Source organism: Manihot esculenta, chromosome 7 (assembly GCF_001659605.2).
Source record: "Manihot esculenta cultivar AM560-2 chromosome 7, M.esculenta_v8, whole genome shotgun sequence".
NCBI lineage: Eukaryota > Viridiplantae > Streptophyta > Magnoliopsida > Malpighiales > Euphorbiaceae > Manihot > Manihot esculenta.
Window position 1 is genome coordinate 26412116 of NC_035167.2, and position 27938 is coordinate 26440053.

At 34.7% G+C, this 27938-nt stretch overlaps 1 protein-coding gene across 10 annotated transcripts; it reads right to left on the reverse strand.

Moving 5' to 3' along the window:
• Positions 1–502: 502 nt before the first annotated feature.
• LOC110618716 (ubiquitin C-terminal hydrolase 12) lies at positions 503–27613 on the reverse strand. Of its 10 annotated transcripts, none has more exons than XM_043958571.1 (32): positions 27302–27613; positions 27027–27093; positions 26372–26516; positions 26118–26275; positions 20642–20907; positions 20350–20568; positions 20160–20268; positions 19964–20079; positions 19503–19601; positions 15093–15202; positions 14052–14126; positions 13540–13618; positions 13321–13467; positions 13148–13228; positions 12821–12940; positions 11486–11608; positions 10599–10676; positions 10403–10491; positions 10224–10332; positions 10045–10113; positions 9811–9921; positions 4546–4601; positions 4280–4457; positions 4084–4185; positions 3926–3997; positions 3579–3644; positions 3330–3395; positions 2544–2627; positions 2193–2306; positions 1817–1891; positions 1637–1723; positions 503–1046 (listed from the first exon to the last, which is right to left on the reverse strand). In XM_043958571.1, the coding sequence occupies exons 1-32, from the start codon at positions 27584–27586 to the stop codon at positions 1005–1007; spliced, it is 3597 nt and encodes a 1198-aa protein (XP_043814506.1). In that variant the 5' UTR covers positions 27587–27613; the 3' UTR covers positions 503–1004. The 10 variants fall into 10 exon arrangements, with proteins under 10 accessions (XP_043814506.1, XP_021617625.1, XP_021617624.1 ...); XM_021761933.2 differs by having other exon boundaries at positions 2193–2309; XM_021761932.2 differs by having other exon boundaries at positions 13321–13470.
• Positions 27614–27938: the final 325 nt, after the last annotated feature.

Sequence of the window (27938 nt, forward strand, 5' to 3'; positions counted from 1 at the left end):
TCTTAAAACTCATTGAATTTCTATTTTTACATTAAAAAATTCAAACAAAGCTAAAATTCAGAGACCGGATGACAATCACTCATCTCGTGTATCCATGACATTGAAGTCTGCATCATGTCCTGTTAAATGGGAAGCGCAGCCCTTTTTCCCATAAAAAGCAACGTTGATGCTGCGATTCACCAGGGAGGTATGGCTATTGGTTTGGGATGGGCTGTGAAAGCATGTAAGACCATAATGTTTTTGTGAAAATGTTAAAATATAAAGAAAATGAATTAAGCTTCTCAAAAAATATCGATCTGATTTACTATAAATTCTAAATCACCCAAGGAATGGGTCTTGGAAAAATTAATCAGCTTTAACAGCTCCCATATCTCCGGTGTTTGACAATATCCATCACTTCAACTGCCTCTAGGAGCTTACTTAGGGCAGCGAAAGCAGAAATAATCAGCGGCTATGCTGACAAATCCCAAAAACGTCGCATAAAGAGAGAAGAGAACAAACGAAAAGAAACATCAAATTGGCTTTTGTATTTGCACAAACCCAGGAAGCCACAGAAAGAAGTAACCAAGTAAGACATTATACAGACAACCTCTAGCCATTCTCTACTACAACTCAACCAAAATCTGGAAATGGTAATGATTAATTTTTTGTTTAAAAAAAACTACAGTAAAAATAATAATTAAAAAAAAAAGAAAAGGAAAAACTCAAGTACACACACCTATACCCTCCCTTCTATACATTCCCCACAACAAAATCTTATGTACTAAATTACAATCGAATTTTTGGATCGAATGCCATATCTATTTCACCTGAGACAGACAAGATAAGTCAAAACTATAGAGGTCTTTTGCCCAAGTCCTCTCTGACCAACAGAAAAAAAAAAATACACATCTAACACAACTAATAATTTGCTCTTGAATGCAAGCTTCTCTCATTTTGCAACAGTGCAAATGCCATTGAGATACTGGATAAAGTTGGACTAGTTTCAACTCATCAATTCTTTCCTAATTGTAGATTTTCACTGGCTTCTCAAATGCGTGGCGATTCTGCAGAATTAAGAAAATGTCAGGAAACAGCTTCCTAATTGAACAATAAAATCTTTTCCCTTCGTCATTACTCTAAATCAGTGTCTTCTACCTATAATCTTGCTCATATGGTATTCTTAGGCTGCATTTGGAATAAAGGTTAAAGAACTGGGGATGACAGTTGCAGATGATGGTTAAGGCTGTAACAATTAAGGGGGTAAAAATTGTTAATGGAATAACAGTTAAATGTACATGTTATAAGTTGAAAAAAAAAATTATCTATTTATTTATTTTTATTTAATTATGATTAATATTTAATTGATTATTTATTTTTATTTTTAATAAGGATTTGTTATTTTATTATTTTAATATTAAAATAAATATGATAAATTTCTAATACAAATGAAAAATTAAAAATAAATAACCTAGTTTAATTTGCCTCCCACTCTTTCCTAAGTTTCAACTCTTTCCCTCTTTGTTCCATTTTTATTTACTGTTACCCGCTTAAAAGACCAGACCAACCCAACAAGGTTAAAGGGGATTAACTTTTTAACCCCCTTCCATCTCAATCCAAACGCACCCTTATTTGCAAGTCCAAGAAAACTAAATACCTGATTAGCTGCATATGACCTTTTAGGAGCATTGTCAGAATGCTCCAGTCCAAGATACTGCTCCCAAGCACCATAGACATCCCTTCTCTGAAACAAAAAGAAAATCAAGAGTCAGTTGGAGAAAAGCTCATTTCCGTAGTAGAACAGCTGCTTTCAAACGTATGTAAGTGAGAAAGAGACCTGAAATCGACTGGATACAATATCAGTGTCTTGAAGGTATTCGGGACGACCCAGTGACAAAAATGCAAACTTCCACTGTATCAGAAAAGATACACATAAATAAATTGGTACAAGTAAAGAGGTATGCATTTCGCATTCAACACACGTGCAGACACGGTACTTATATATATATGATCCAAATGAATGACGGTCACAAGCTGGCAAGCTGACCAAGGCCGACTAGCAAAGTAGTAGATAAACAAAGGACTTAACTAGAACTATCAAACGCAACTAGCCTTTCCACAATATGCAGCTTTTTTCTTTTCCTCCATCAATTAAGCTTACCCAAAAATATCATGATTTGTCTTATATATACACACAGTAAATAAATAAATACCTTAGCAAACTCCTCATCAGGAACCTGCAATTTCTTCTGTATCCTCACTTTAACTTCAGCTAATGTCTCACCCTCATGAATGACCAGGAAAAAGGGCTCACCAAAATTCTGAACCTGCTATTAAATTTTACAAGAAATTAACAGCAAGTAGTTGAAAAGTTTAAGGATTAATAGTTCATGTCAATGGCCCAACATCTAAACACCAAGTAAACATGAGAAACAGGCACAAGGGAATTATTGAAATGCTAAACAAACTCAACTAAGCCTGAATCCAGAACTGATTAGAGTTGGCTACGTAGATCCATTTCTTTCATATAAAATCAGAAGGAAAACTGAATTGAATCACAATACCTGATTTTGAGCTGGGTCTTTCATAAAATGGTAAACATGAATCAGGCGATCATTAGGAGAAAGGTTTTTCTCCTCCTCTGGAATCTGAGGCAACAAGAAATAGGACAGAAGTCACACAAGCAGGATTAAATAAACAGGACATAACATGGAGAAACTTAGCTAATAAGAATTTATTCACATATTAATCTCAATAATGGGTAACTAGGTATCCATGTCTTGCACATCTCTCTTCCTACTTCCTGGCAACTGGAAGGTTTCCTTCAACGAAATTTAATGAAAAAACTACTGTATTTCTATACAAATTTATGAGATAAAAGCAGCAACGCTAGCTATTTTCAGATGCTTGATAGAATCTTTAAACAGGACGAACAAGTGATGGACCAAAAAGAACATGTTTCTGTGATCACTTGAAGCTCAAACAATAGGTACGCTGGAAGTTTAATATGGAAACATTTTCCTTTTAAAATTTATGGACCAATCCAGAGATAATTTAATATGATGTGAGAATCAGAGCAGACAGTTTTGCACACTAATGTGTATTAAAAAGAAAAGCTAGATATGGGCTTGGGTAATTTAATCATAAACCTCTCTGTTCAACATTTATTCAGACATATTTTATAATGGATTCAGTCCACTAAAATATACAACTAAGCCTTAAAATACATTTCAAATTGCAGAATTGAAATTCAGCTCCAGACTGCATGGTGCAAACATATATATATATATATATATATATATATAGATAGATAGATAGATAGAGAGAGAGAGAGAGAGAGAGAGATTCACCTCCTCTGCACGTAATGTCCAGTACTGATCATTAATATTCTCAATTTTTTCATTGTGTGGAAAAATCTGAAAAATAAACTGCAGCTTAGATACAATATACAGAAGCACAAAACAAGAGATTGCAAGTTTTTTTTTTTTTTTTTTATCTCCACTGTGAATCTAAATGGGCTCAGCTAATGACTAGTTAGAAATCTTGCAAGAGGATATTATTTACAAATAGAAGATTATTATTGGAGAAATACTTGATACCTTGTAAATCTTGTGATAGAAAACTTCAAGCAATCTAAGCTCTGCACTGGGATGAGATAACTCAACCTGTTCCAAATTAAGACAAAATTGGCAACAAGACAAAAGATAATAAAAAAGCAATTAGGCATTTCATACAAAGTACATTCTAACAATGATTTCTATACTGAAGTTCCCAAATTAAAAATAAGACTCCCTTAATAGGAAGCATGTCATTGGCTATTCACACCAATCAAGGCAACTTACACTTCAATTGCCAAATATATTCAGACTTCAGAGAGTTTTTTTTTTTTAAGAAATAAAAGAATAAAAGAAAAAAATGAAGCCAGCTGCAAAGTTACAACAGCTACCTTTGTCTTAAGGTCATTAATAACATCACCAACAGTGCTCTGTTTTGGCAATCTAATGGTATGAATTACCACCTGAAAATGTCAGTGGTGCAATGTATCAAAAGACTTGAAACACACACAATATGCTATTTAATAAATTTGTTTTAAAGATCAACAACCTCATCCTTGGTTGAATGATGGAAAGCAACTTTCAATGTTTTCAAGCCTTGCAGTTCTGGCAGAGGGATATCCAGTACTTCATAGTACAGAATATCAGACGTCTAGCAAGCAACAAAAGAACCAGTTTATTCCAGTGAGTAGCCAGAAATCAAGAAACAAAGATGATCTAAATCTATAATTTGGTGACTGGTTTACCTGATTGTAGTGGACTAGCATGTCAGACAAATGATCCACTCCTCGGTACTTGATAGGCTGGGGTTTCGGTTGCTGGGAATAACAGTTATGCGATGTAAGCCTAATTTTGGATGGATCATCCAAGCCAAGATGGCGAGCTACTCTTTCCACAACATCATCATAATTGTGAAGCTTTGACCTGAATTTTATTGGACAAAGCAGTTTAAAAAAGAAGTACAATCAACCAACTGTGAGCCAAAGAGTGTGTCCTTGTAAGTTTAACTTACAGCTCAAGACAAAATTCATCTTCCTTTGGCTTCTCCAGCGATCGAAAGCGAACAACCTGCAAAGCATCAGGAAAGTAAAGCAAATGCTAAATACACAAACCATCTAGCAGAATGTCAAATATGAGATGTAATGGAATATCTCTACACAATAACACCATAATACCATTATTCTTAATAATACCATCATTCTGTCTCCAATTAAAAAGATAACTTAAAAAAAATTACATGCCCATTCTAGTCCAATTTATTTCTGATTTTAAGACATTGACCGGCCACATCTACTGAGTAGGACTAGATGCTCAAACCAAAAAAGAACCAATACAACCACTTAACTTATGAAAAGGAGGTTTTTTTTCCCTTTTTCAGGTAGCAGGCTATAGGCAGGACCTTTATTCCCCAGGACAGACTCTCATACTCATTGTAACCCATCAATAGCTCTTGATTCTGCAGAGGAAGAGGTTGAGGAGGAGGAGGAGGGGAAAATGAAAAGAAAAGAAGGGGGATCTCAATAGAAGAGTGGGCAATGCCATTTGAATTTCCAGAAATAATGGGAAGGAATGTCTGTATATAAGATGTTGTTTTTCTTCTTTCTCACCTTTATTTTTTTTCCTTAATTTTTCAATTTGAGCTCTAATGTCCATCTAGTGTTTCTATCTTCTTGGCTTTTCTTTTATTTTTAGTTTTAATTCCAATTATGAGCCCTAATGTCCCGAGTTCAAACAGGGCTTTTATATTTTTAGCCCTCAAAACTATGCAAGGATTGAGGGGGGAGGGAGGAGAATGGAGGTGAAACCTTTAATTATTATGCTTTGTAAATATCTTTCTAAAGAAGGCGAACCGTAGGAAAGAATAAGTCTTTCACCTGTGGTTTTAAATAATGAAGGGGGGGGGGGGGGTACTGTGTGCAACCCCCATTTTAAATAAATGAGGAAAAAAAGTTGTAATGGGTAAGAGGCACTACCAACCATTACGTAAACAGGTAATGATCATTAAGTTCTATTTTATTTGTGGTGCAGTGGCAAAGAGCTTATTTTGTTTCTAGTTTCTACACATACCCATTTGTTTCTCTCAATTTTTCTTCTTCATAATACATTTCTTGCTAAGAACATCAAATAGTGATCGTTATTTGAAGTGAAAGAGAGCAATTATCTACACTTCTAATATCCATATTTTTCCAGGCCATCAAATCAAGAGAATCCACAGCTGAGTTTCAATGTCTAAGAATCATGGTTTTAAATAACTTAGGTAAAGGCCATCATTTACAGGTTTTGGAGAAGGTCATGGCCCTTAAGGCCATTATTCAACGGCAATAAAATTTTGTTAGAGTAATGGCTGTTAGGCCGTAACGGTTACTTTCTTTTCTCTGCAGGAATTTGTTAGATAATGTCGTTTTCTTGCTAGGGACAGCCATCTTTACGTGATGTTTGAATAATTGAAGGCTTGAAAACCCTCTTTTCAGCCTTGTCACTTAATTTACCCAAGCCAAATTTCCAAAACTGAAAAAAAAAAAACATTAGATTTCTCTCAATTCTCAAGCTCTCTTCTCAACTTTCTCCAAAATTTCTGCAAGTTTGACTACTAAGGATTGCAAATTCCTGTGTTCACTTTTTCAAGAATCAAGAACTCTATATTTTAGAGTGGTTTCAAAAGCTACTGTGCAAAAAAGTTAGTTTTTATTAGTTTTTTCAACAAATGTTAGATAACTTTTGAATCATTGTAGTTAATGCAAAAATAAAAACAATTAGAAGTTAGAATGTTAGGCAATTTTTATTACAAACTTAGAACTTAAGTTTTTATTATTTTTCAATAAATTTTAGATTTTTTTTTGAATCCCTTTAGTTTTTATTAGTTTTTATTTTGTAGTGAATGTATAAATAAAAATGATTAGAAGTTAAAATGTTAAATAACTTTTATTAGAAGATCAAAGTAGATCTACTCAAGAACCTGCTAGACGCTTATTCTGATGGTAATTGAGGTTAATTATTATGCATGAAATGTACTTATTATTAAGTTGTATAACTTAGTTTTGATTGCACCTTTAAATACTTGCTAATTTCATGAACTTCGCAAATTTTTCAAAAAAATTTGCGTAATGACATGCCATTACCATTACATTATGACCATTACAGGCTTGTCCCCGACCGCAATTTAAAACCATGCTAAGAATGAGGTACTAGTGTCTTTATTTTAATGTGTTTATGCTTATTAGTACATGCTATTTTTAAATATATCTTTATATAAACATTAATTCCATAAATTTAGCAAATAATAGGTTGTTAACATTACATTACAGCACAGGCCAATTTCTATAACTTGCGAATGAAGCCATGACAGCAATTAAAACCATGATTTCCCCTTATCTCCCTTCGAAGAGGTGAAATTTATCTCACATACAAAGCTAAATAAGTTATTCACCCTCCCTCTCCTCCCCATCTTCACCTTGTCACATTCACCATATTGATAAAGTCATGTCAAAGGCTATGGCAAATCGGTTAAAAACTGGTGTTGCCAGATGTAAAGTCATATGTCTAGAGTGCTTTTGTGCCCAATCAATTAAATCACAAACAACAAATTGGTTGCGTTTGAAGTCATGCATGGTTTGTAAAGAAAAAAACAAAGTAAAACAGGTTTGGATGATATGAGTAACACATACCATATGGAATGGTGCTATGTTGAGACAATCCTGTTGCGAATGAGTTTTGCTGATGATTAGGTTGGAATGATTATGCAATACTTTACTTATGTTCAATATGTATTTCTCATGGAGGCAACAATTATGTGCCTATTATCTTCAATTGTGGCTTACAACAAGGAGTCCCGTTGTCACCATATTGTTCATTCTTTAAGCTGAGGACTTGACCTCTTCAATCCGAAAGTACTAACTGCAGGGGTTAATGCACGGGGTAAGGTGGCTAGAGGAGCCCCGTCAATGTCTGATTTGTTGTTTGCTGATGATGGATAATTTTTCTTTTGAGCTACCTCTGCTAAGGACAGTGTCTTAAGGATTGCTTTGATTTTTATGGTGCAGCTTCTGAGCAACTTGTTAATTATGAGAAATCAATTATTTCTTTCAATCCAAATACCTCTATTGTGCTTCATCAAGGCTATTAGCACTATTTTTCGAGTTAGAGTTGCCTCTCATTTGACCTCCTATATGGGCTTATCATCTTTGGTTGGTAGGTATACGAAGAAAGTGTTTTAGTTTGTATATGATAAGGTGTGGTAAGGTCTGCAAGGATGGACACACAGAATTTTGTCAAAAGTTGGTAAAGAGGTTTTGCTTAAGTCATCTGCACAGGCAGTTCCCAATTATGTGATGAGCATTTTCCTTCGGCTAGAGGATCTGTGTTTCTCACTAGAAAAATTAGTGGACAGTGTTTGGTGGGTTTCGGGAGGTGGACAATCGAACATTAGGTGGTTACGTTGGGACCCTTTGTGTAATCATAAGGAGAATGGTGAGTTGAACTTCATGCATCTCCATGATTTTAATATTGCTATATTAGCCAAGCAAGGTTGGAGATTGTGTATTAGTTCTCAATTGTTGGTTGCTAAGGTGTACAAGGCTTTTCCCTCTTCTCTCTTCCTTGAAGTGTCCCTTGGGGCTAGTTCCAATTACACCTCGCAGAGCATTTGGGAAGCAAGGCCTCTTTTGCTAGGAGGGTGTCACGTAGGATTTCTATGGGATGTTAAGCTAGAGAATGGTCTCATCCACAGCTGCCTGATTCAGCTTCCTTACGTGACTACTCCACCACCTGTTGGTGTTAAGGACATGTTGGTTAAAGACCTTCTAGCAGCTAGATCCTCAAGTTTGGATGTTGAAAAGGTTGAAAGTGGACTTGGGATAAGAGCAGATTGTTTCCGATCAAGAATGGACATAAAACGAGTATTAGTGCTACTTCCCTCCCGCCTATGCGGGTGACTTTGTCATCTAATTTGTGGGCCAAATTGTGGAAAGTTAATGCCCCTCCAAAAGTTCTAAATTTGGTTTGATGTATTGTGGTTAGTATCCTACCCACTTAGGAATTACTATTGTCTCGAAGGATTGATGTTCCATCTCATTGTCCATTTTGCCATACATACCAAGAATCAGATTTGCATATTCTCTTTACTTGCACTCTTGCAAGGGAATGTTGCATATTCTCTATTAATGATTGGTTTTGTCATTCCATTTATGCTCTTTCTTTTGAAATGTCCAGTGTTTTTACAGTAATTTGGGCAATATGGAAAGTCACAATCTAGTTGTATGGCAAAAGGATAAAAGTCCAACAGTAGTGCAGGTGGTACAGATGGCTAACACTAAACTTCACGCTTGTCTCCCTGCATGGAGAATGTCATACTTCCTCCTGTTGGTCCAAGTGCAGCATTTCCTAGTAAGTGGAATCCGCCTGCTGCTCATTTGCTAAAATGCAACATCGATGTGTCAAGGTTAATCATGTTGGACAGGTTGGTTTTGGATGGGCTCCACATGATGGGTTAGAACGTTTTATTGGGGTAGTACAGCTCTTAGGACAATGGATAATGGATGTGGATGTTGAGGCTCTCGACTTTAAAGTGGCTAAGGCAACATAATTTCAATTGTCATTATTAAGATGGATTCTCAAAACTTGTTTTATGCTATGTATGGAATTATCATTCGGGTCCTTATTTTTGTGTGATTGTGAGTGTAAAGCTCTTTTAAATAAGCTTGTTGGGTCTTATTGTGCGTCTGTGAAAAAGGTCAGCGAATCAGGTGCTCATTTGTTGGCTAGAGTAGCTGTTTCTGAGTCTAATCTGTGGATTGGGGGGTGGGGGTCTTCTCCTTTCTGTCTTTATAATGTACTTCTCGACGATGTTAATGTTTAACAGTAGTTTGGGTGTTTTTTATTTCAAAAAAACTAAGTTGTGCTTTTTGTCTAACCTTTGGGACTTTTTTATAAATTATTTGAAATTTTTCTCTAATATTTAATTATATTAATTTATGTTAAATAACTTAGTATCATTAACTATTCTGTAAAACAATCAATTATAGCATCATCCCACTATGTTATTTAAACTTAGTCCGAAAAAGCTTCAAAAGCCAGCAAATGAATTCATTTTTTATTTGTTGATATGAACAGAGAAAGCTATTAATATGCCTCCATTGAAGTTCAAAACATTGTAAATTTATAGTGGATGAAAGTTTCTAAAAATTACGGAACTATTATAGAATGATAAAATTTTGGATAGCAGCAAGCAAGGAAATAATATGGGAAACTACAATAATTATCAGAGTACTCCATCATCTACCTGGCGGTTATGCACATATTCAAGAAATGAAGGTACATCAGGGTAGCGGCATTGTTCACCACTTCCAACTTGAGGAGATTTCTGAAAGCAAATTATATCTCCATCTTCAAGCTGCATAAAGAACCCACGAGGATGAACCAAAGATGAAAGAAAAAAAAAAGAAAAGAAATTAATTGCAATCCAGCAATTTGCAAGGAAAAAACAAATCTACACTTATAGGTTGACCTTAAATACCTGACTAGCACGAAAAGTGAGCTTCTTGTCAATGTGTTCACACATGACATTAGGTTCAAATTTTATTTCCTGGATATACATGAGGATGGTAAGATATTTGTGGGACATATAATCAATGTTGTAACTAGTTAATTCATCTATAACGTAGCTGCAATTCAAACTAAATCTAGCAGAAAGACCTCATAAAGTTCAATCTCTTGATCAGAACTAAAGCCAGCCATTTTGTTTAGCTTTGTCAATATCTCCAATGGCTTGCCACTGCCCTTCACAAACAGCCTCCCAACATACCTGTCATTGCAGAATGTCAGCTAACTAACAGCATTCCCATAAAGCAAGAGAACCTGGAAATTGAGATTACCGGAGCTCCTCTTTCAAAGGGTCATAAAGTTTAAAGAAAAGAAGAATATCCTCTTTGGTCTTCTCTGGTGGAGGGATTGGCCGCAAATCCTGGATTATCATAGTCATAAGACATAATGAATGAGCCAAAAAAAATTCATCGATGTCTTCCAGGAAGCCATTGGAAACATAACCATGTTATGTGAAAAGAACACTACCTGTCCAAATTCTACTTCCAAGAACAACTTCAGCTCAGCATTGTTTGCTTTATTGGAAACCTCTCTTAGTTGTCCAACCTGCAATGCATTTTTACTGTTACAAACAAGAAAATGGGCAAACAAGCACAGAGCCAAAGAGAATCGCAAGTACATGTGTTGAGCATAAGCATATAATCACAACAGCAATCTAATGAGTCTACATTTAGACGTGTACTGTGCAAATCCAATAAAATCATAATAATTAAAAGAACCCTGCTGAGAAACAAGTAGGAAAGCATTGCAGCTTCTAAGGAAGTAGCATGACTAAGTGACTATTGACGCATTCTTCCGAAACTTCCAAACTTCAACACTATGCAACTAATCTGGGCATGGTACTCTTCAATTTTAGGAATTTCAATAAAATTAAGGGACCAAGCAGGCATGCACTGCAGCCCATGCATGGAGACCTGCTCAGAATACTATATTCTAAAGTTATCAAAAAGAAGATCTGCATTACCATAACCCATTCATCAACCTAATATTTCCATTACTTCAACGGGATGTGAACGTAACTTCAAATTTTCTATTTGCTACTCTATTCTTATAGGTCATAAAAAATAAAATCTAGTCAATCAGATATTTATAGGTTTTTCACCTAACTCTTCAAAATTGGATTTTGTTTAAAGAAGTTAAAACTGACAAAAATAGTTCAACACTACATTTTACTTAATGCATCCATGTTTGATAGATACCTTAACATGGGTGAAGCACTGTTACACTTCAAATCAGTTGGGAAAGATATAATACAAATTTGAAAAATAGGTAAGCCCAGCATGTAGACATGGATTGATGCTCATACCAACTCCAACTAACATAGTACAATAGTAAGTTCACAAATATGTACTAACAGATTGTGCTTCCTCCTGAGCAGTCAATGGTCGATTTGGGCGATATGTATGGTTTTGGCGCTTCGCCCACAACCAAAATCGTTGAAATTGCACTGGTACACCAAACTCTTTAGCAACTTCTTCCTGCAAAAGAACTTGAACATTAGGTTGAATTACAAAAGGGTTCTTCATAATGCCATTATTAACAAGTTAATGAATGTATTTTTAGAGATATGTTAAAATGTCCCTAAATTGTGTTTCCATTAAACATTTTCATCCCTCCATCCATTTAATCGCTAACACTTGAGGAAAATACAAAAATACCCTAGTAGAAGAGTGATGTTTTAATCTATTTTCCAAAAAGTAGATGGATGAAAGTGTTCATAATAGAAAAATTCAGGGACTAAATATCCATTCATTTGCAATTTGAAAAATGGAAGGTCAACTACTTTACTTATGTATTAGATAGAATGATTAAAGAGTTTAATCAAAACTTGGAGACATTTAATGAGTTTTTACAAAATATAGCGATCAACTTGTTAATAGTAGCAACACCCAAAGACTTCTTGTCACACATTTTTATTTGACATTTTATGCTTATTGTTTCATGAATTTAACAATTCAAAAAAATTGCAAAGAAAATATTTTATGGCTGTTATAATTAGAAGCTTGATTTGTTGCAGTTAACTGCAATGCAACTCCATGGCCGCTGCTAATGTAAAATGTATTACAAAAAGGTAACTCAAAACCTTAAATGAAAAACATAACTAATCATAATAATCTCATATATCTAATAATTTAAAGCATTAACAAGAGGCAAAAATACAGGTTATCACAAAAACTATATATTAAAAGAACTATGTTTTTTCATGTGATAGGACTGAAACACTAAAAAAATAAATAAATCAAACAGAAGAAGTGCAGTAGTTTAGAAATTTCTATCAAATGACTTCCATAAAAATTGAATTCATATAGCTATAATATATTGCAAAGAATGTTAAATTTCACTAAATATATTTATAAAATCACATAATTATTGGAATGCCTGGGCATGCATATGAGAGGCATATATATATTGAAATTTAGGAGTGAAACAAGGCAAAGAATAAGAAATAAATAAAGTTGGTCATATGAATGACAAAGGAACCACTTTACAGGATCTCATTCCACTTAGCTAAGGTACATAAATAGAAGCTGCTAGTCAATGTAAATTTAGTGAAGCATGTATAGATCTCCCCAATCAGGATTAACTTTTGGATATATTAGTTAGTCTCAAATTAGAAAATGGAATGCATAACTGTTAGTTTAGGATGAAAGCCAACATTGAAGGAAAGGAAAGAGAAAGAAAACAGATACCTTGAAAAGGTTAAAGGGCATTTGTTTCTGGATACGGAAACTTCGAACTTTATCATGATCCACGAGATCAAAATATATATCCTTCCCAATCTGTTGAAGTAAATCCTCACTTCGGGCAACCTAAAGGCACAATAAATAAATCATTGACTGATGTTCCATGAGAAACATTTTATCATTATAACAACCAACAACTGTATGTCAGTTCATTTGAAAGTGTATATATATAGATGGCAAACGGTCTGAATGCAACTGTTTTTCTCTTCCTCCACACACAGCGTCATGGGTGGGCCAAGAGAGGTACAAGAATAAAATTTTGAAAGCTATTACCTTTATAATAGTATACAAGTGGGCCTCAGCTTTTTCCTTCCTCTTTTGTTCTTTTTCTTCCTGTTCTTTCTTCAACCTTACCTGAAATGAGATATTAGATATACACAGCAAAATGTTGCCAAATAATAGAATTGGAAAAAACAAAATGATAAAATTCATCATCAACATCTCACCCGGAGGTGTTCCGCAATGTCCTTCTCATCCACATTACATATTATCTTTTCCTTGTCACTTTCACGTATATATACAAGCATATAGGCATTTGAATATTTTGTAAACTTAAAGGGAGAGTTGTTGAAGCCAGGATTTGTCTGTGGTAACTGCTACACAAAACATAAAGTGAAACGCTTGAAATCAAATGAAAACAAACAACCAATGCTTAAAACTGTTACCTCTTCCTCACCACCATACTGCTCCTCTAGTGCCCTTTTCATATCCTCCTTTGTTACACGCTCATCATCAAATTTAAACCTAAATGATGCAAAGCCAAATGAGAAGCAAAATATGAGAAAAAGACAACCACACTGTATCATGCATTATAAATGCAAGAAAAAACAAGCTACATGAGAACAGGTTCTAAAGAGCATGCCCCAAACTGCCAGTTCAACAACTCTAGTAAGCAGCAACATGAATGAGTACTTGAGTCCATCCAAAAAAAGGAATATAGTAAAAAGGAACAGTATTATAATAGCCATCAAGCTACATCTAACAAACAAATCAAGAATACAGTAACAAAATATTAGAATACCCTTTTTTGGAAAACATATTAGAATAGCTTATAAATAATCAATTCAACAATAAAACTGGTCAGAGAGCAAGTAAATGCTTCAAATCGTAATTTAAAAAATTAAAATAAAATGCATCACCTAAAACTAGCAGAACTCAGGGGGAACACAATGCATACCATTGATCTGAGAGAGTCGGCCGAATATACGCATAATAGTGCCCACCATGCACACCCCCACTATGAACTAAAACACTGAAAACAAGAAACAGCACATAATGCATATCAGCAACAAAATAAACATGTTCATCAGTTACAATAGGCAACCAACAGTATATTTTAGCTGACAAGTTCAACTGTATCAGTGAATGACAGGTATGACTAAACAGCACAGACAAGAAAAACCATTACATAAATAAGACTGTAACTGAAGAAATGATATGAATACCAATGAATCAAAGAAAATTATACCATCAGTAAAAAAGAGAACCAACACACTATAAACTAACAACAACAAAACAAAAAATAAATAAATTAACATGTCAATGGCACTACAGGGTTAAAGGGGTTTCAGATACCTTAAGAGTATGACTACATTTCACCCAACCATAAACAACTCCATACGGAAGCAATCACTATACTATGCATATGGGAAAAAGAGGAGGAACAAAAGGGGGGAAAGGGGCATATGAATAGAGCTGAATGAAGACAGTTACTGCACAATGTTGGACTGGACAGTAGTTTATTAGAAATTTAAGAATATTTGCACTTGATGATAAAATCAAGGCACCCACACATCTGAGGCTGATTTTGAATCAACCGCAAGATAATTGATCTGTTGTTTAAAGCTGTCAAGCTTCCCATGCTACATTCATGGTTGTCCATTGTTGATCCTCATTCCTCATGCATATGACTGGCCCTTTCAAGCTGTCACTGCACTTCTATCATTAGTTACATCATGACCAATTTTTTTCTTTCAAATAGTTGGTCCGATGATGTTTATAAAAAAAAAAAAAAGTTGGTCCACCTAACTCACTGGTTCTCCTATTCCCAAAAAGAGGAAACGAAGCACCACATTAGTTTCTCACATGCATTGGTTGTCCTCAAAGCACAATCAACTTTGCTATTCAGGTTCCAATTAATGCTCATTCATAGATGAGCTCAGGAAGTACAAGATCTTCAAAAAATTGTTCTTGGATTCTTCTTAATACAAATTTTTACCTGTGAAGTGTGTATAAGTTGCGGACACTTCTGTCAGCCTCCGGAGATAAATATTTACCATCCTCTCTATCAAGATCAAGTTGCAAAGGGAACTCATAGCGATCATTTATCTGCAATCCATCAATGAGTTAGATGAAGAATGTAGCTAAATATAACATAAGCAGAAACAAGTAAAACAATAAATTACAAAAATATTTCAACAAAAAGACAGAACCTTCCTAGGAAAGGAAAATGTTATAAGCAAGCCAATAATAAGGCAATCAGTTAGGTTTTTAGAATCAGAAATTGTACACTGGAATCAGATTTAATGGGTCTGAACATACCAAATTGGCCACTGATTTTGCAAAATTCTTTTAAAATATTAGGAACATGACTAAAAATCAACAATAATGCAAGGATTGAACTAAATATCACTATAATCCTGAATATATAGTAAATTGTCATTAAAAAATATAAAGAGATAATTTATGAAAATAAAATATTATTATCTTTATACAAATGGATTATAATATAATAATAAATTATTAAGAACTAATATAAAGTAACAGATTGATTAAATAAATAAATAAATAAAAATATGTATTTGTCAAAGGCCAATTGACCTTAAAAAGTCAAATGCTTACGCATTCTGACAATTTTATTTATATTTTTTAATTTTGGAAAATTAGTCCAAAGTTAAAAGGTTTGCAGAAATCTTATTCAAAATCCATACCTAGTTGGACACATAGGTGACACTTTTATTACAAGAACATAAGACCCACTACACACAAAGGCAACTATAGTTAGTCTTTAAATCCAAGGATACTTAAGTAAATTTTGTTCCCATCAAAGAAACCCTAAATTGAATCAACCTAATCCAAATTTCCCCATTTATTTGATATTCTGCATTTCATTCTCCTAGGATTAGGTTCCTTAGCCTTCATTGCTGGCAGATCAATGTCTTGTTCTCGTGGAAATGAACTTTCAGCTTGGCTTATCAAAAGGGAAGAAGAAAGAGGAAATTGCTTGTCAACTTGAAGGAAAAGCAAATATTAGGAGGATGACTAGCTTCTTGGCTTGTGAAGATGTGAAGAGAATCAAAAGAATATGAAGGAAAAGGTGAGTAAATATGAAATTCTACTACCTGCTGCTTCACAGCAAAAAGTTGATGCCAATTTAAGATACAACCAAATTATAATGCGAAGGCTACAGAAAAAGGGACCTTCTATTAATAGAAATGCTACTCTGTTTTCCTGCTCCCGGTAGTGTTATTTGTCCTGGTACTCATGGTTGATTATGCAGCAACGGCCATAGAGGAAGAGTGCAACTTGCAAGATTAAAATAATGACCTATAATAAGAATATATTTTCTTGCGATGATGACATTAGTTTAATTTATGCAGTTGGCAGATCAATGTCTTGATCTTGGGGAAATTATGATTAGGTTAATTCTATTTATGGCCTCTTTTATGGGAAGGGAATGGATACAATTTCTATAAACCTTTCAATTTTGGACTCATTTGCCAAAATTAAAATGTTTGGATAAGATCACCAAAACAGAAACATTTGACTTTTCTAGGTCAATTGGCCTTTTTCAAATAAATTGTGTTAAAAACTTTTAAATGAATATTTTTTTTTCCATCTATAAAGAATGCAAACTATAATTTGAACAAAACTGAAGCAAAAGCCAAAATGTATTAGGTTTAAAAATTGAAAAAGAAAACCCAGCATGTGATAAATAAGGTCTTCAGAAGTCAAATATATTTTAAAAAAATATCATTTGTTCCCCTCTTCCCCTTCTTGATCTTGCACCTTTGTCTTCTTCATTGGTTCATGTTCTGATGATTTAAAATGAACGAGAAGAAGAAGATATGAAAATTCAAACATGGTTGCTTGCTCCTGTCCAAGTGCACACAAACCCCTATCCCCCCTCCCCCCTTTTCTTTTTTTCCTGTCTCCTTTCCTCCTTTGGCTGGCCATTTCAGCCTGTACACCTTTCTCAGAACAGGCTGCAACAGTCATTTCAGCTGATACGGGCATTCTGCAGTGAGATCTAAATATACAAGGGATGTATTGAAAGATATCATATTGTTCCATCAAAATTTTTCCATTATTTATTGGTTGAACCAATAATAACTGTCAATATTTAAAACCCTAAATGTCATTGCATCGCATTAGAAAGGCGTGAAAAGAAAAGAACATGGGAAGGGGTGGCCAAAGTAAATGAGTGCCACCTTCTATGAGGAAATCGGTGCTCTCTCTCTTTACAAAGCAAGGGCAAGAAGAAACAAGAAACAATATGAATTTTCTTTACCGAGCAAGGGCAACATGAAATATCAACAATATGTATTTTCTTCATTTTATCATAGTTGGTGAATCAAATGAAATTTATTTTCTCCAGAAGGATCCGTTGTCACATCAATAATTAATTTAAAACACGTTCAACCATATCCTTTACCCGTCATATTTTACACTCTAAAATGCAAATCACAAAGTGCCAACACCTACACCTATTGCTACTACCACAACAACATGATGTTACAGCACATCAACCCCATCACAACCACAACAAATTACCAGATCCACTGCCATGGTTTTAAATTCAGCCAATGTTAAGGCAAGAGGTGACACTAAGGCAACAGGACACTCTATGGCCTTAGGCAAGAGACAAGAGGCGAGGCAAGGTGAGGTGAGGTGATGACCTTTTAAAAGTGAGGCACCATACCCTATATATATACACACACACACACACACACGTGTGTATGTAAATAGGAAGTCAATTATATATATATTTACGTAGATGTTGTATTACTCCCTTCTTAATTAGTTAGCATAATTACAAGGATACATATTCCTTATTAATAAGCATAATTATAGGTATATACTTATTCCGAATTAGTTAGCATAATTCTAGGGATATATATCCCTAATTAGTTAGCATAATTATAGGTAGTACCTAAAATTTATTCTCCAATCAGCTGCTTCAAAAGGAAATATGGATTAATATTTGGTGCTTCAAAAGCCACAAAAGAAAAGGTCCTGCATGTTATTTTCAAGAGGTGGTGCCTTGCCTCACCTCATGACTCAAGCCAGGCGAGCAGTGAGGCAAGGCCCCACCTCTTGCAACCCCCCCCCACCCCCCCCCCCCCCCCCCCGCGGCTCTTCAAAAGGTATGTTACAAATTATATGTAGTGGGCTGTTGCTTTTTTTTTTCCTGTAGAAGAAGAAATAAGTGAAAGAGCTTGACCTTGATCCTTAATTCTTTCTGCTTTCTATGTGATTGTATAAGAAATTTGAAGTGTGTTGATGAAATTTAATGGCAAAAAGCTTCCAGCAGTTCAGAAAAATTAAGAGAAGATGAGTGTTGTTCTACTGGGCAGGAATATCAAAATAGAAAAGAGGCAAATAATTGAGGTCCTGACACTTTTACGTAATGGTGTAAGTCACGTAAACAGCCATTACCATTATGTAATGGCCAAGCCAGCCCCATTTCCGTCCACACATATGACACAGTTGTGATTGAAATCCATGGTCACTGGCAGTTCAGCATTGTCATAAGCATGTGACAACAATTGACAACACCTACTCCAGGTCACTGCTACTGTGACAAACATAAAATACAACATAATCAATATTGTCTTGGTACTCTCATCAACACCACCATTACCACCCATCAATGCTAGTGCCCCTATCCCTACCACCACACCACCATCATTAGTACTACCGAACCTGAAGTCCCACTATCATCATAATACCATCCAAGACATCACCTTGACAATGCAGTTGTGATCACAAGTTGCCACCTGTGATGCCCATTACCATCATCAACCACATCCTTCACCCCATCCCCAACACCTACCATCATCACCTCAATATGGGCTACGCTACTGTATTTAAAACCACAATAATAATAGTTAACCTAATTGTTTCTGACAAAAACAAAACCTCTTAAATGTAAAATACTAGAAATGGAGGTAAAAATAAACACTATCGAATTTTCCATGGGCAAATAATTTTGGAAAAGCATATGTAAACTGGATATGGAGAACAGATAGATTTTATATTTTCTCTTGAATTCTGAATAGCATTGACTACTGCCACTCTACTTGACATCTCCAGGATTTGACCATTTGACCCACTATCGCCAACCAACTTCAAAACTAACAATCTTTCCACTAACAAATTTTGTCTTCTACTTTTCTTGCAAAAATTTTTAGGAACCAGGTATTGTTAACCACAATTAAACAGCATCCTACAGTCCCAAGAGGACATCCTATTGGAAACAAGTTGGAAATCTCCACTGCCAGGTCTCAAATCTTAATCCCACTAGGTTGGGGTGGAAGGTTTATACAAAGGGGAGGCCAACCCCATTACATTCAACAGGTCAAATACAAAGAAAGCTCAAAAGAAAATCACGTGGTCAACAACTAACCTTTACCATGGTGTCCCGCATAAAATCATACTCAAACCGCTTCAACTGAAGTTGAAGAACAGGAGGAAAGTCAATAAATAGCACACCCTTCCTAGCATCCTGAAGAAGTCCAATATATCAAGCATATTAGAAAACGTTTTCCAGAAGTACAAAATAAAGCATTTTCCGGAAAAAAAAATCTATTTAAATTGAAGAAAGCAGAATCAAAACTAGAATGAGAAGCAATAACCAATGTACTTCATTAATGGCTAATGATTTTAAATTAAACAAGTAAATGAAAGATAAAAGACAGTAATGAAATTCCTCAGAATGAGTCAAGCATCCCCCCCAAAAAAAAAATCAATATGTTCAAATCCTTGAGTGTCTAAAAACAAAGGTTCATAATTTGAGTGCTCCTGGAAACAAGTACACGTTCACAAAAACTTAAAGATTAAAGTACCCATGTGCAAAAATCATCTCACCTGTAACCCATGTTGCTCAGCATGATATTTATTATCACCCTCGAGACGTTCCACCTCCACATATTTGTCAAAAGAAGCATAAACATCCCGACAGCCTTTGACATCAAGCTGAAGATCTACAATTATACATAAAATCCCATGAGGGAAAAAGATGAATCTTGATAATCTAGTTACTCAGTTCAACCCAAATGTGTACCATAAAATGATTCCTTTCTTGTCGACTTATAGTCCACATTGATGCATTCAATATAATTCATATGGTGCCCTTCAAATAACTGTTGTATTGTGCCCTCCACAACTGTTCCCTGAGCCAGTAAAACAAAGGTACATATTTACTGATCCATTATACACTAGCAATAAACAGTAAAACCATGAAAGCTTTATACCTTCATTTTATCTTCAAGCTTCTCACAAAGAACCCTATTAAGTTCCTGCACATCATGCTGCATGAAAGAATCATATGTGTCCCAGCCAAAAGACTTGGTCAACTCTTTTGTTGCTACACTAGTGTCACTGTATTGAAGCTTATAAAACAAACTCTGCAAAGCCAGAGGAATGCTTCCAGATGGCATATCATTCTCAGTTGTTGGCATATGATATACAGCCTGCAAATAACATTCCAAATATAGCTTGCAAATAATTTCATTAATTCAAACCATGAAGACCAAACACACAAACCTTTCTGAAATAAGGAATATGGTACAATGTCTGAAGAAGAGAGTTCATATAACAGGTAGCTCCTTGGTTCTTAAGTCCAACATAACCCGTCTCCTTCTTGGAATCATGAGACCAATAATCAATGACTCTTCGGACAGCAACATCAGCTTCAACTACGCAGGTGTCATTAACAAGATAGCCTCTTCCAGGGTCATACAACTCCCCAAGAGGCATGAATGAAGTGAAGCCCCAATCACTCTCCCGTGCATTGAATTGGTGCTGTGTGTCTGCAGAAAGCAACATAATCAGTACCAACAACTCAAGGAATTTTACCACCATCTGTGCAATATGGATAAATTTTATTCATTTGGAATAAGTATAAATGATGATTAATAGTCTTTTCTATATTGTAAATTAGATGTTATAAAGTAATAAATGATGAATTCTTGAATTCTTTTCTAAGAATATTTTAAAAATAATTACTGGACAAATAATGTACAACTTGTGCCACCTTCAAAATACACAATAACCCTAGATATTCAATCTTTTCCTAATTTTACTCAAAAATCAGCATGTCAGCATAATCAAAGACACCTCATCCATCTTATTATATATTTTACTGCTGCCACCCTTTCCCATTGTTTTATCTGATGTAGAACAGCCAATAGATATCCCATTGTTATTTCAGATCAGATGCTCTTTCAAAACCTTTAGAACATACTTTATGTTGGATCCCACATCAGTTTGGGAAAAGGAGAATGTGCCCTTGTATAGGCTATAGCCAATCCTTTCCCTTGAGCTAGCTTTTGGAGTGAGTTAGACCTAACCTAAATTTAATATAGTATCAAAGCCTCCACCGATATTGAGCCTCCCATAAATGTGTCATGTTCCAGTGTGGTCCTAAGCGCGAAGAGGGTGCGATAAATCTCACATCGGTGTGACAAAGGAGTAATGTGCCCTTATATGGGCTATAGGCAATCCTCTCCCATGAACTATCTTTTGGAGTGAGTTAAACCTGACCCAAATTTAACACTTTAAAACAAAATACACACATATTATGTATGTATGTTTATATAAATATACGAGCTAGCCACACTTGAGCCCTTATTTTCTAAAGCAAACTATATCCTTGTTCCTCTTAGCCTACTTGCACCCTTATTATCAAAAACAATCTATCTCCTTGTCCCTCTACTTCAATCCCCATGCATATCCCATGTATTCAATGTGACTTCTTATAGTAGATTGTCGACCCAGCCTTCCCACCACACTTATTACCAGTGTGAAGCACACAAAGGTGCAAAGGGATCCCGCAGTCTATGCGGCATGCACTTACTTTTGTGAGTTAAGGCACAAAATGAAACAAAAACTACACTATAAAAAGTTAAAAGTGGCATCATACGTTAATAATAAGTCTAGTAATCTATAGTCAATACTCCCTTCAGACGGAAATAAGAGTAGGTGACCAAGCAGCATACTGCTTTTCAGGTAACCATGGTTGAAACCACAATTTCAAAAAGCAAAATTGATTGATCCAAGATCTTGATCATCTCAAAAATTGGTAGGTGAACAGCAATTTCTAGCACAGTTGTTAAATTGAGATTCAAATTGAAAATTGATGTTTTCTTTCTGTGAATATTGAATTAAGAATCAAATGAATCATAAGATATGAGAAAAAAAAATTAATTAAAAATGAAATGTTCCAATAGAAAGATTAAAAATTTTATCACAATAAAATAATTTATACATATAAAACTATCAGTTATGTTCATAACAAAATAGTATATTCTTATTATGTTATAGTCTTACATTATAAATTATAATCTCTTAAATTATAGACAATAGTTATCATTGTGAATTTGCTGAAACTCCAATTTAAATTTGATCAAATAATTAAATTAAAACGCCAATATATACATTATCATAATTTGACAACAATAAATTAGACAAGTAAAATTAGAGAAAAAAAAAAGGAAGAAGAAAAAGAAGATGAGATAAAGTAAAAAAGAATGGCTAGTGGAAGAGAAACAATTAAGAAAAAGTTTTACGCGCACTTTCCATAGTAAATAAAGTGCATTATTAATTTTGAAGCAATATAGCTTAACATCCCTTTAGGAGAAAATCAACTAAATCAATCAATTCATATTGAATCACCGGATTCATTATGAATTCTTCCCATTCAATCATGATTCAGGTATATTTGTGACAAATCCCATAGATTTGAATCTATAGGATGGAGAATTGGATCAAATCGAATTATAAGATTCTAACAACAAAAGATTAAACTCACTAAGATATATGATCAAATCAAGAATCATAAGAGTCTAGTTAAAATAGTCCATTTAAACCCTTGAACTTGATCCATGCAGGCTAAAAATTACCCAAATATGAATGACATTTTTAGCAACTCAAGACCATGGGAAAAAGTAGAGAGATTCTAGCCCTCTACATACACCAGTAACATAGGTAAAGCATACTTCTCCAGTCCAAAATGCAGACAAGAAAGTTAAGTGAATAAACCAAATGCAGAACTAAGTTAAGTTGGCCATTTTTTGCAAGTAACTCACTTAATATCCCCACGGTCCATTTCATCAAAACCACAAATAGTCGCTTTGGGTAATAGAAGCAACAACCCTAGGATTTTCACTCTAATCAGAGATCAAGGGAATCCAAATCACCATTATCATTCTCCACAATACCAGCACCATCGAAGATTGAACAAATGCACAACTAGATGGCCTACAGTTGAGCTAGCATCACCTTTTCAAAATTCCATGAGATTTCAAGATTTCAAAAAAAGAGATTCGAAACCAAGACAACTAATCTACACTACCACTAATCTAAAATATGATTCATCATGGATTGGCGCCCACAATTTCTCCTTTGTTTCAGTAATACAAACAAGCCTCTCAAAGGGAGAGATAGATAAAGAGACCTTCATGCTCTAAACACATGCACACAGAATTTGTTTTCTAAAGCATTGGCAGAATATGGTATATGAGCAAGACATCATACAGTATGTCAGCCAGTGTAATGAAAGGCGCGCCTTAGGCTCAAGGCGCACCAAGCACCAGGCCTAGCGCCTGGTGTGGCGCCAAGCAGGCAACCCTAAGATTTTCACTCTAACTAGAGATAAGGGAATCCAAATCACCATTATCATTCTCCACCATACCAGCACCATCAAAGATTGAACAAATGCACAGCTAGATGGCCTACAGTTGAGCTAGCATCAACTTTTCAAAATTCCATGAGATTTCAAGATTCAAAAAAAGAGATTCGAAACCAAGACAACTAATCTACACTACCACTAATCTAATATATGATTCATCATGGATTGGCGCCCACAATTTCTCCTTTGTTTCAGTAATACAAACAAGCCTCTCAAAGGAAGAGATAGATAAAGAGACCTTCATATTCTAAACACATGCACACAGAATTTGTTTTCTAAAGCATTGGCAGAATATGGTATATGAGCATGACATCATACAATATGTCAGCCAGTGTTATGAAAGGCACGCCTCAGGCTCAAGGCGGACCAAGCGCCAGGCCTAGCGCCTAGTGTGGCGCCAGGCGGGCGCTGTGCCTGAGGCGCCCTCTGGCTCGCCAAGCGCCCTTCGAGGCGCCCTCTATAAAAGGGCTTCAAAATTTGCCCTAGACTTTAACAACAACTTCAGCAGCCAGCAACAGCATCAGGAGAGAGAAGGAAAAAAGAGGGGGAAAGAAGAAGAGGAAGAGAAAAAAGAAGAAGGATAGGAAGAAAAAATCAATGTTGAAGACTTCAACATACCTAGATTTCATCTCTTCAGTTCATTCTCAACATATAATTCCCTTTTTTTAGTTTATCATTCTCCTTCCTTACTTTATTCTTTCTCTTTTTCTGCCTTCTCTTTCTCTTTACTCTCTCTCTCCCCATGGTTGTCATGTTGCTGGCATGCTGCTCTGCCATTGCCAACCAGCCTGCTATTGTGCTGTATTATTGATTTTTTTTAACTTTATGTTAATTATCCGTTTATATTATTATCATGTTAATTAATCAAGTAAATTGAGATTTGTGAATATAGTTAGCAAACAATAATTTAGAGTTTATTGTGAATGTGAATTGTGGATTGTGATAATGTGATTTGTGAATTGTGATTGTGAAAGTAGCAAACAAGTAAAGATTATATTGCATTTGATGTCTGGTATTTGATTTTATTGCATTTAGTTTTATGTTACTTGAATTTTAATTGATCTTTTACTTTTTTATTTTTTGCACCTCAAGTTGCTCGGGCGAGGCTCCAAAGTCCAAACCCCCTTTGCGCCTTGGTGCGCCTTGAGCCTTTCACAACTATGATGTCAGCATCCATTAACTAATAAATACCTACACGTACAGAAATATACATTTTTCCTTTGTTTTCAAATTTATAGTATTCTACAGTAAATTCACAATGTAATCACCTAGGTATTCCCATTTTGTGAGCAGTTAGAAAGCATATAAAAATGCCCTCACAAATTGCAACTTGCAACAAACTTCTTTGAGGATGTTTAGCTTATCTTGTAAAAAATTAACTGAGTTGAGCTAACTTAAGTTTATAAGCATTTAAAATTGAAAGCAATTACGTGTTTGATTTAAATGCTTATAACTGGGTGATAGGTAGCTAGCTTGTTTGATAAAAAGTAAGCTTATAATCCCATTTATTGTTAAAATTACAATATTACATAGACATGCGATGAGATTTAAAATTAAATGAGGGTAACATGGTAAAATACTATATCAATGTAGCTTATAAGCACCAAAATGATAAGTTGTTCCTCCAACTTATTTCTTTTAACTTATAAGTCACAAAATACTATAAACAAATAGGTAAGCTTTATCTTTAGAGCTCATATGCTAGCTTATAAGTTAAGACAAATACCATCTTTATAACATAGGATGCAAATTATAATATTCAATGTGAAACCACTAAGATCAAGAAATCCAAGAAATACCATATAGAATTTACAAGGAAAGAAAGATTCTCTTTTTTTTCTAATCTAGCATAGTTATCCTAAAAGAAATATCCAATGCAAATCAGGAAGTATCAATGGAGTATCGTGGAGATCTAGATCACTCACAAATCCATTAATTGGTATCCAGCAAGTATGCTAATAACCCACAAAATCAAAAAGAATGGAAAGAAAAAAAGAAAAACAAACAAGCAATGAACTCCAATGTAAAAATTATTTTAAAAAATATATAAATAAAACAAAGCTCGAGCTGATACTGAAATGGTTCAGAACCACCTAAAATAATACTTATGACAAGCTTTGCTCAATTTAATGGATTGGACAATAAGAAGTTTAAAAAAAAAAAGAGAAGGAAATATAAAAGAGATATAGCAACTATGATTATTTACATGCACAAATCCAGCAAACTTTAGAACAAACATTAAGGCATATTTTCAACATGCAGACACTATTATGTAGAGGTAGAAGGATAAGAAAAGGATAGATCCTTCCAAGCCATCAGTAGAGACAATACCTTTACGAATTGAGTATTTTTGATGAATTTGATTGACAACAGACAAACTGAACTGAGCATATCTACTCCACCCATAAGGCAAAGTTGCAGAATCTGCAACATCTAGATACATGGACAAGTGATCCACATTGTTTCCCTTTGGGAAAATCAGAATCCGCCTGCCAATGCAAACTAAATGGTCAAAAACACTTAACGATATTGAATAACAAAAAACCTGTCCCGATAATCAGCAACAATGTTGAGAGATAAAATACCACTTGTAGCCTCCGACAACGAAAATATCAGAATAGAGCTTCTTGGTATTGAGCCTTGAAAAATTATCAATTGTCCACGTGAACCTTGCTGATGGTGGATCATCCACTGACTGCGCATCAGCACTTGCAGTTTCTGCTGTTGCTACTAAAAATCATAAACCAAATAACCAGAAACCAAATATGTCAAAATGCAAATGTTAATGTTCAAAACAAAAAAAGCATGACAAGAAGAAATCAGTTCAATTCAATTTTGTATAGAAAAGGAAATCAGAATATTTCAATTCCATTTTGAATAGCATAGGAAATCAAAAAATTGCAATTAACCAAAAAGCCCTAATTTCAGTACCACAAATTAAGCCAGTATCTACTATAATTCTAAACTCCTAAAAAAGATTGACCCCAATGGAACATTCATTCCTAGAGAAAACCCAGACTATACTCAACTGAACCTAGCAGGCAAACTAACTGCAAAATTCAAATTAAGATAAAACGCGTCAAATTTTATTACTTCTACATAGAATTAGAACATATGGAGCACTACCCATTTGAACTAAGGCTTCATATTCTAAAGGGGAAAAAACCTTGAAACCGAAAACTTCGTGATTTCCAATTTCTTCCAGTCAATCAGTATTACTTGGAACAGGAACAAATGTACCTTCCATAGGCTGAGGACCATCAGCTAAGTCGTTGTGTGGCACCAGCATCTCATCGTCCTCGTGCTGCTAAAAAAATTTTCAAAAATGAGGTAAAAAAACACAGTCAATGCAAGAGCTTGGATCTGCTGATCGAAACCCTAAGAGCTAAGCACAGGCGGGCAGAAATGGAGAATTTTTTTGGTTAAATTAAACAACCATGCATCGAAATAGTAAAAGCAAATACTTCGAAATGAAAATTGAATTCAATACAAATAAACGCGAGAGAGAGAGCTACAGCGAGTGTGATCAGATAAAGGAGCAAGGACTTATGGTGATTACATCTAATGGTGGAGGAGTCATCAGAGTCATTGATGGTAAAAGAGGCCGACCGATCGAGGAATTTGGGAAAGCTGCAAAGTAGAAATTTGAGGAGAGGAAGGAAGAGAAGGAGCTCTGCAACGTAAGCTGATGGGTGTAGAAAAAGGAGGGGGTTTCCCTTCCACAGAAGGGCAATTTCGGTATTTAAGAAACTGTTTGGAAGAGTAAAGGAACCAGACTCTGTGGAAAACAAACAATTCATGGCATGTCGTTTTTGCGTTTGCTTTGGTTTTTCTTTTTTCTTTTTTTTCTTTTGCCCTTATTTTTCTTGTTTCCTTTATAATAATTTTTAAAAAAAAATTTCTGTTCAATTAAATACATTTTGCTCTTAATTTTCATTAATTAGACCCAAAAATTATTCATTAAATTTTAAAATTATTAATTATTATTGAGATCTATTTAAATAAAAGTAACAACGTGATAACACATAATCATTAAATTATCAGACTTGTATATTTCTATATTTTAATTGAAGAATCGAAATAAATCAAACTAATTTGATTCAATCAATTTAGTTTTTTTTTTAATATAAACAATTTAGTTCAATTTTACAT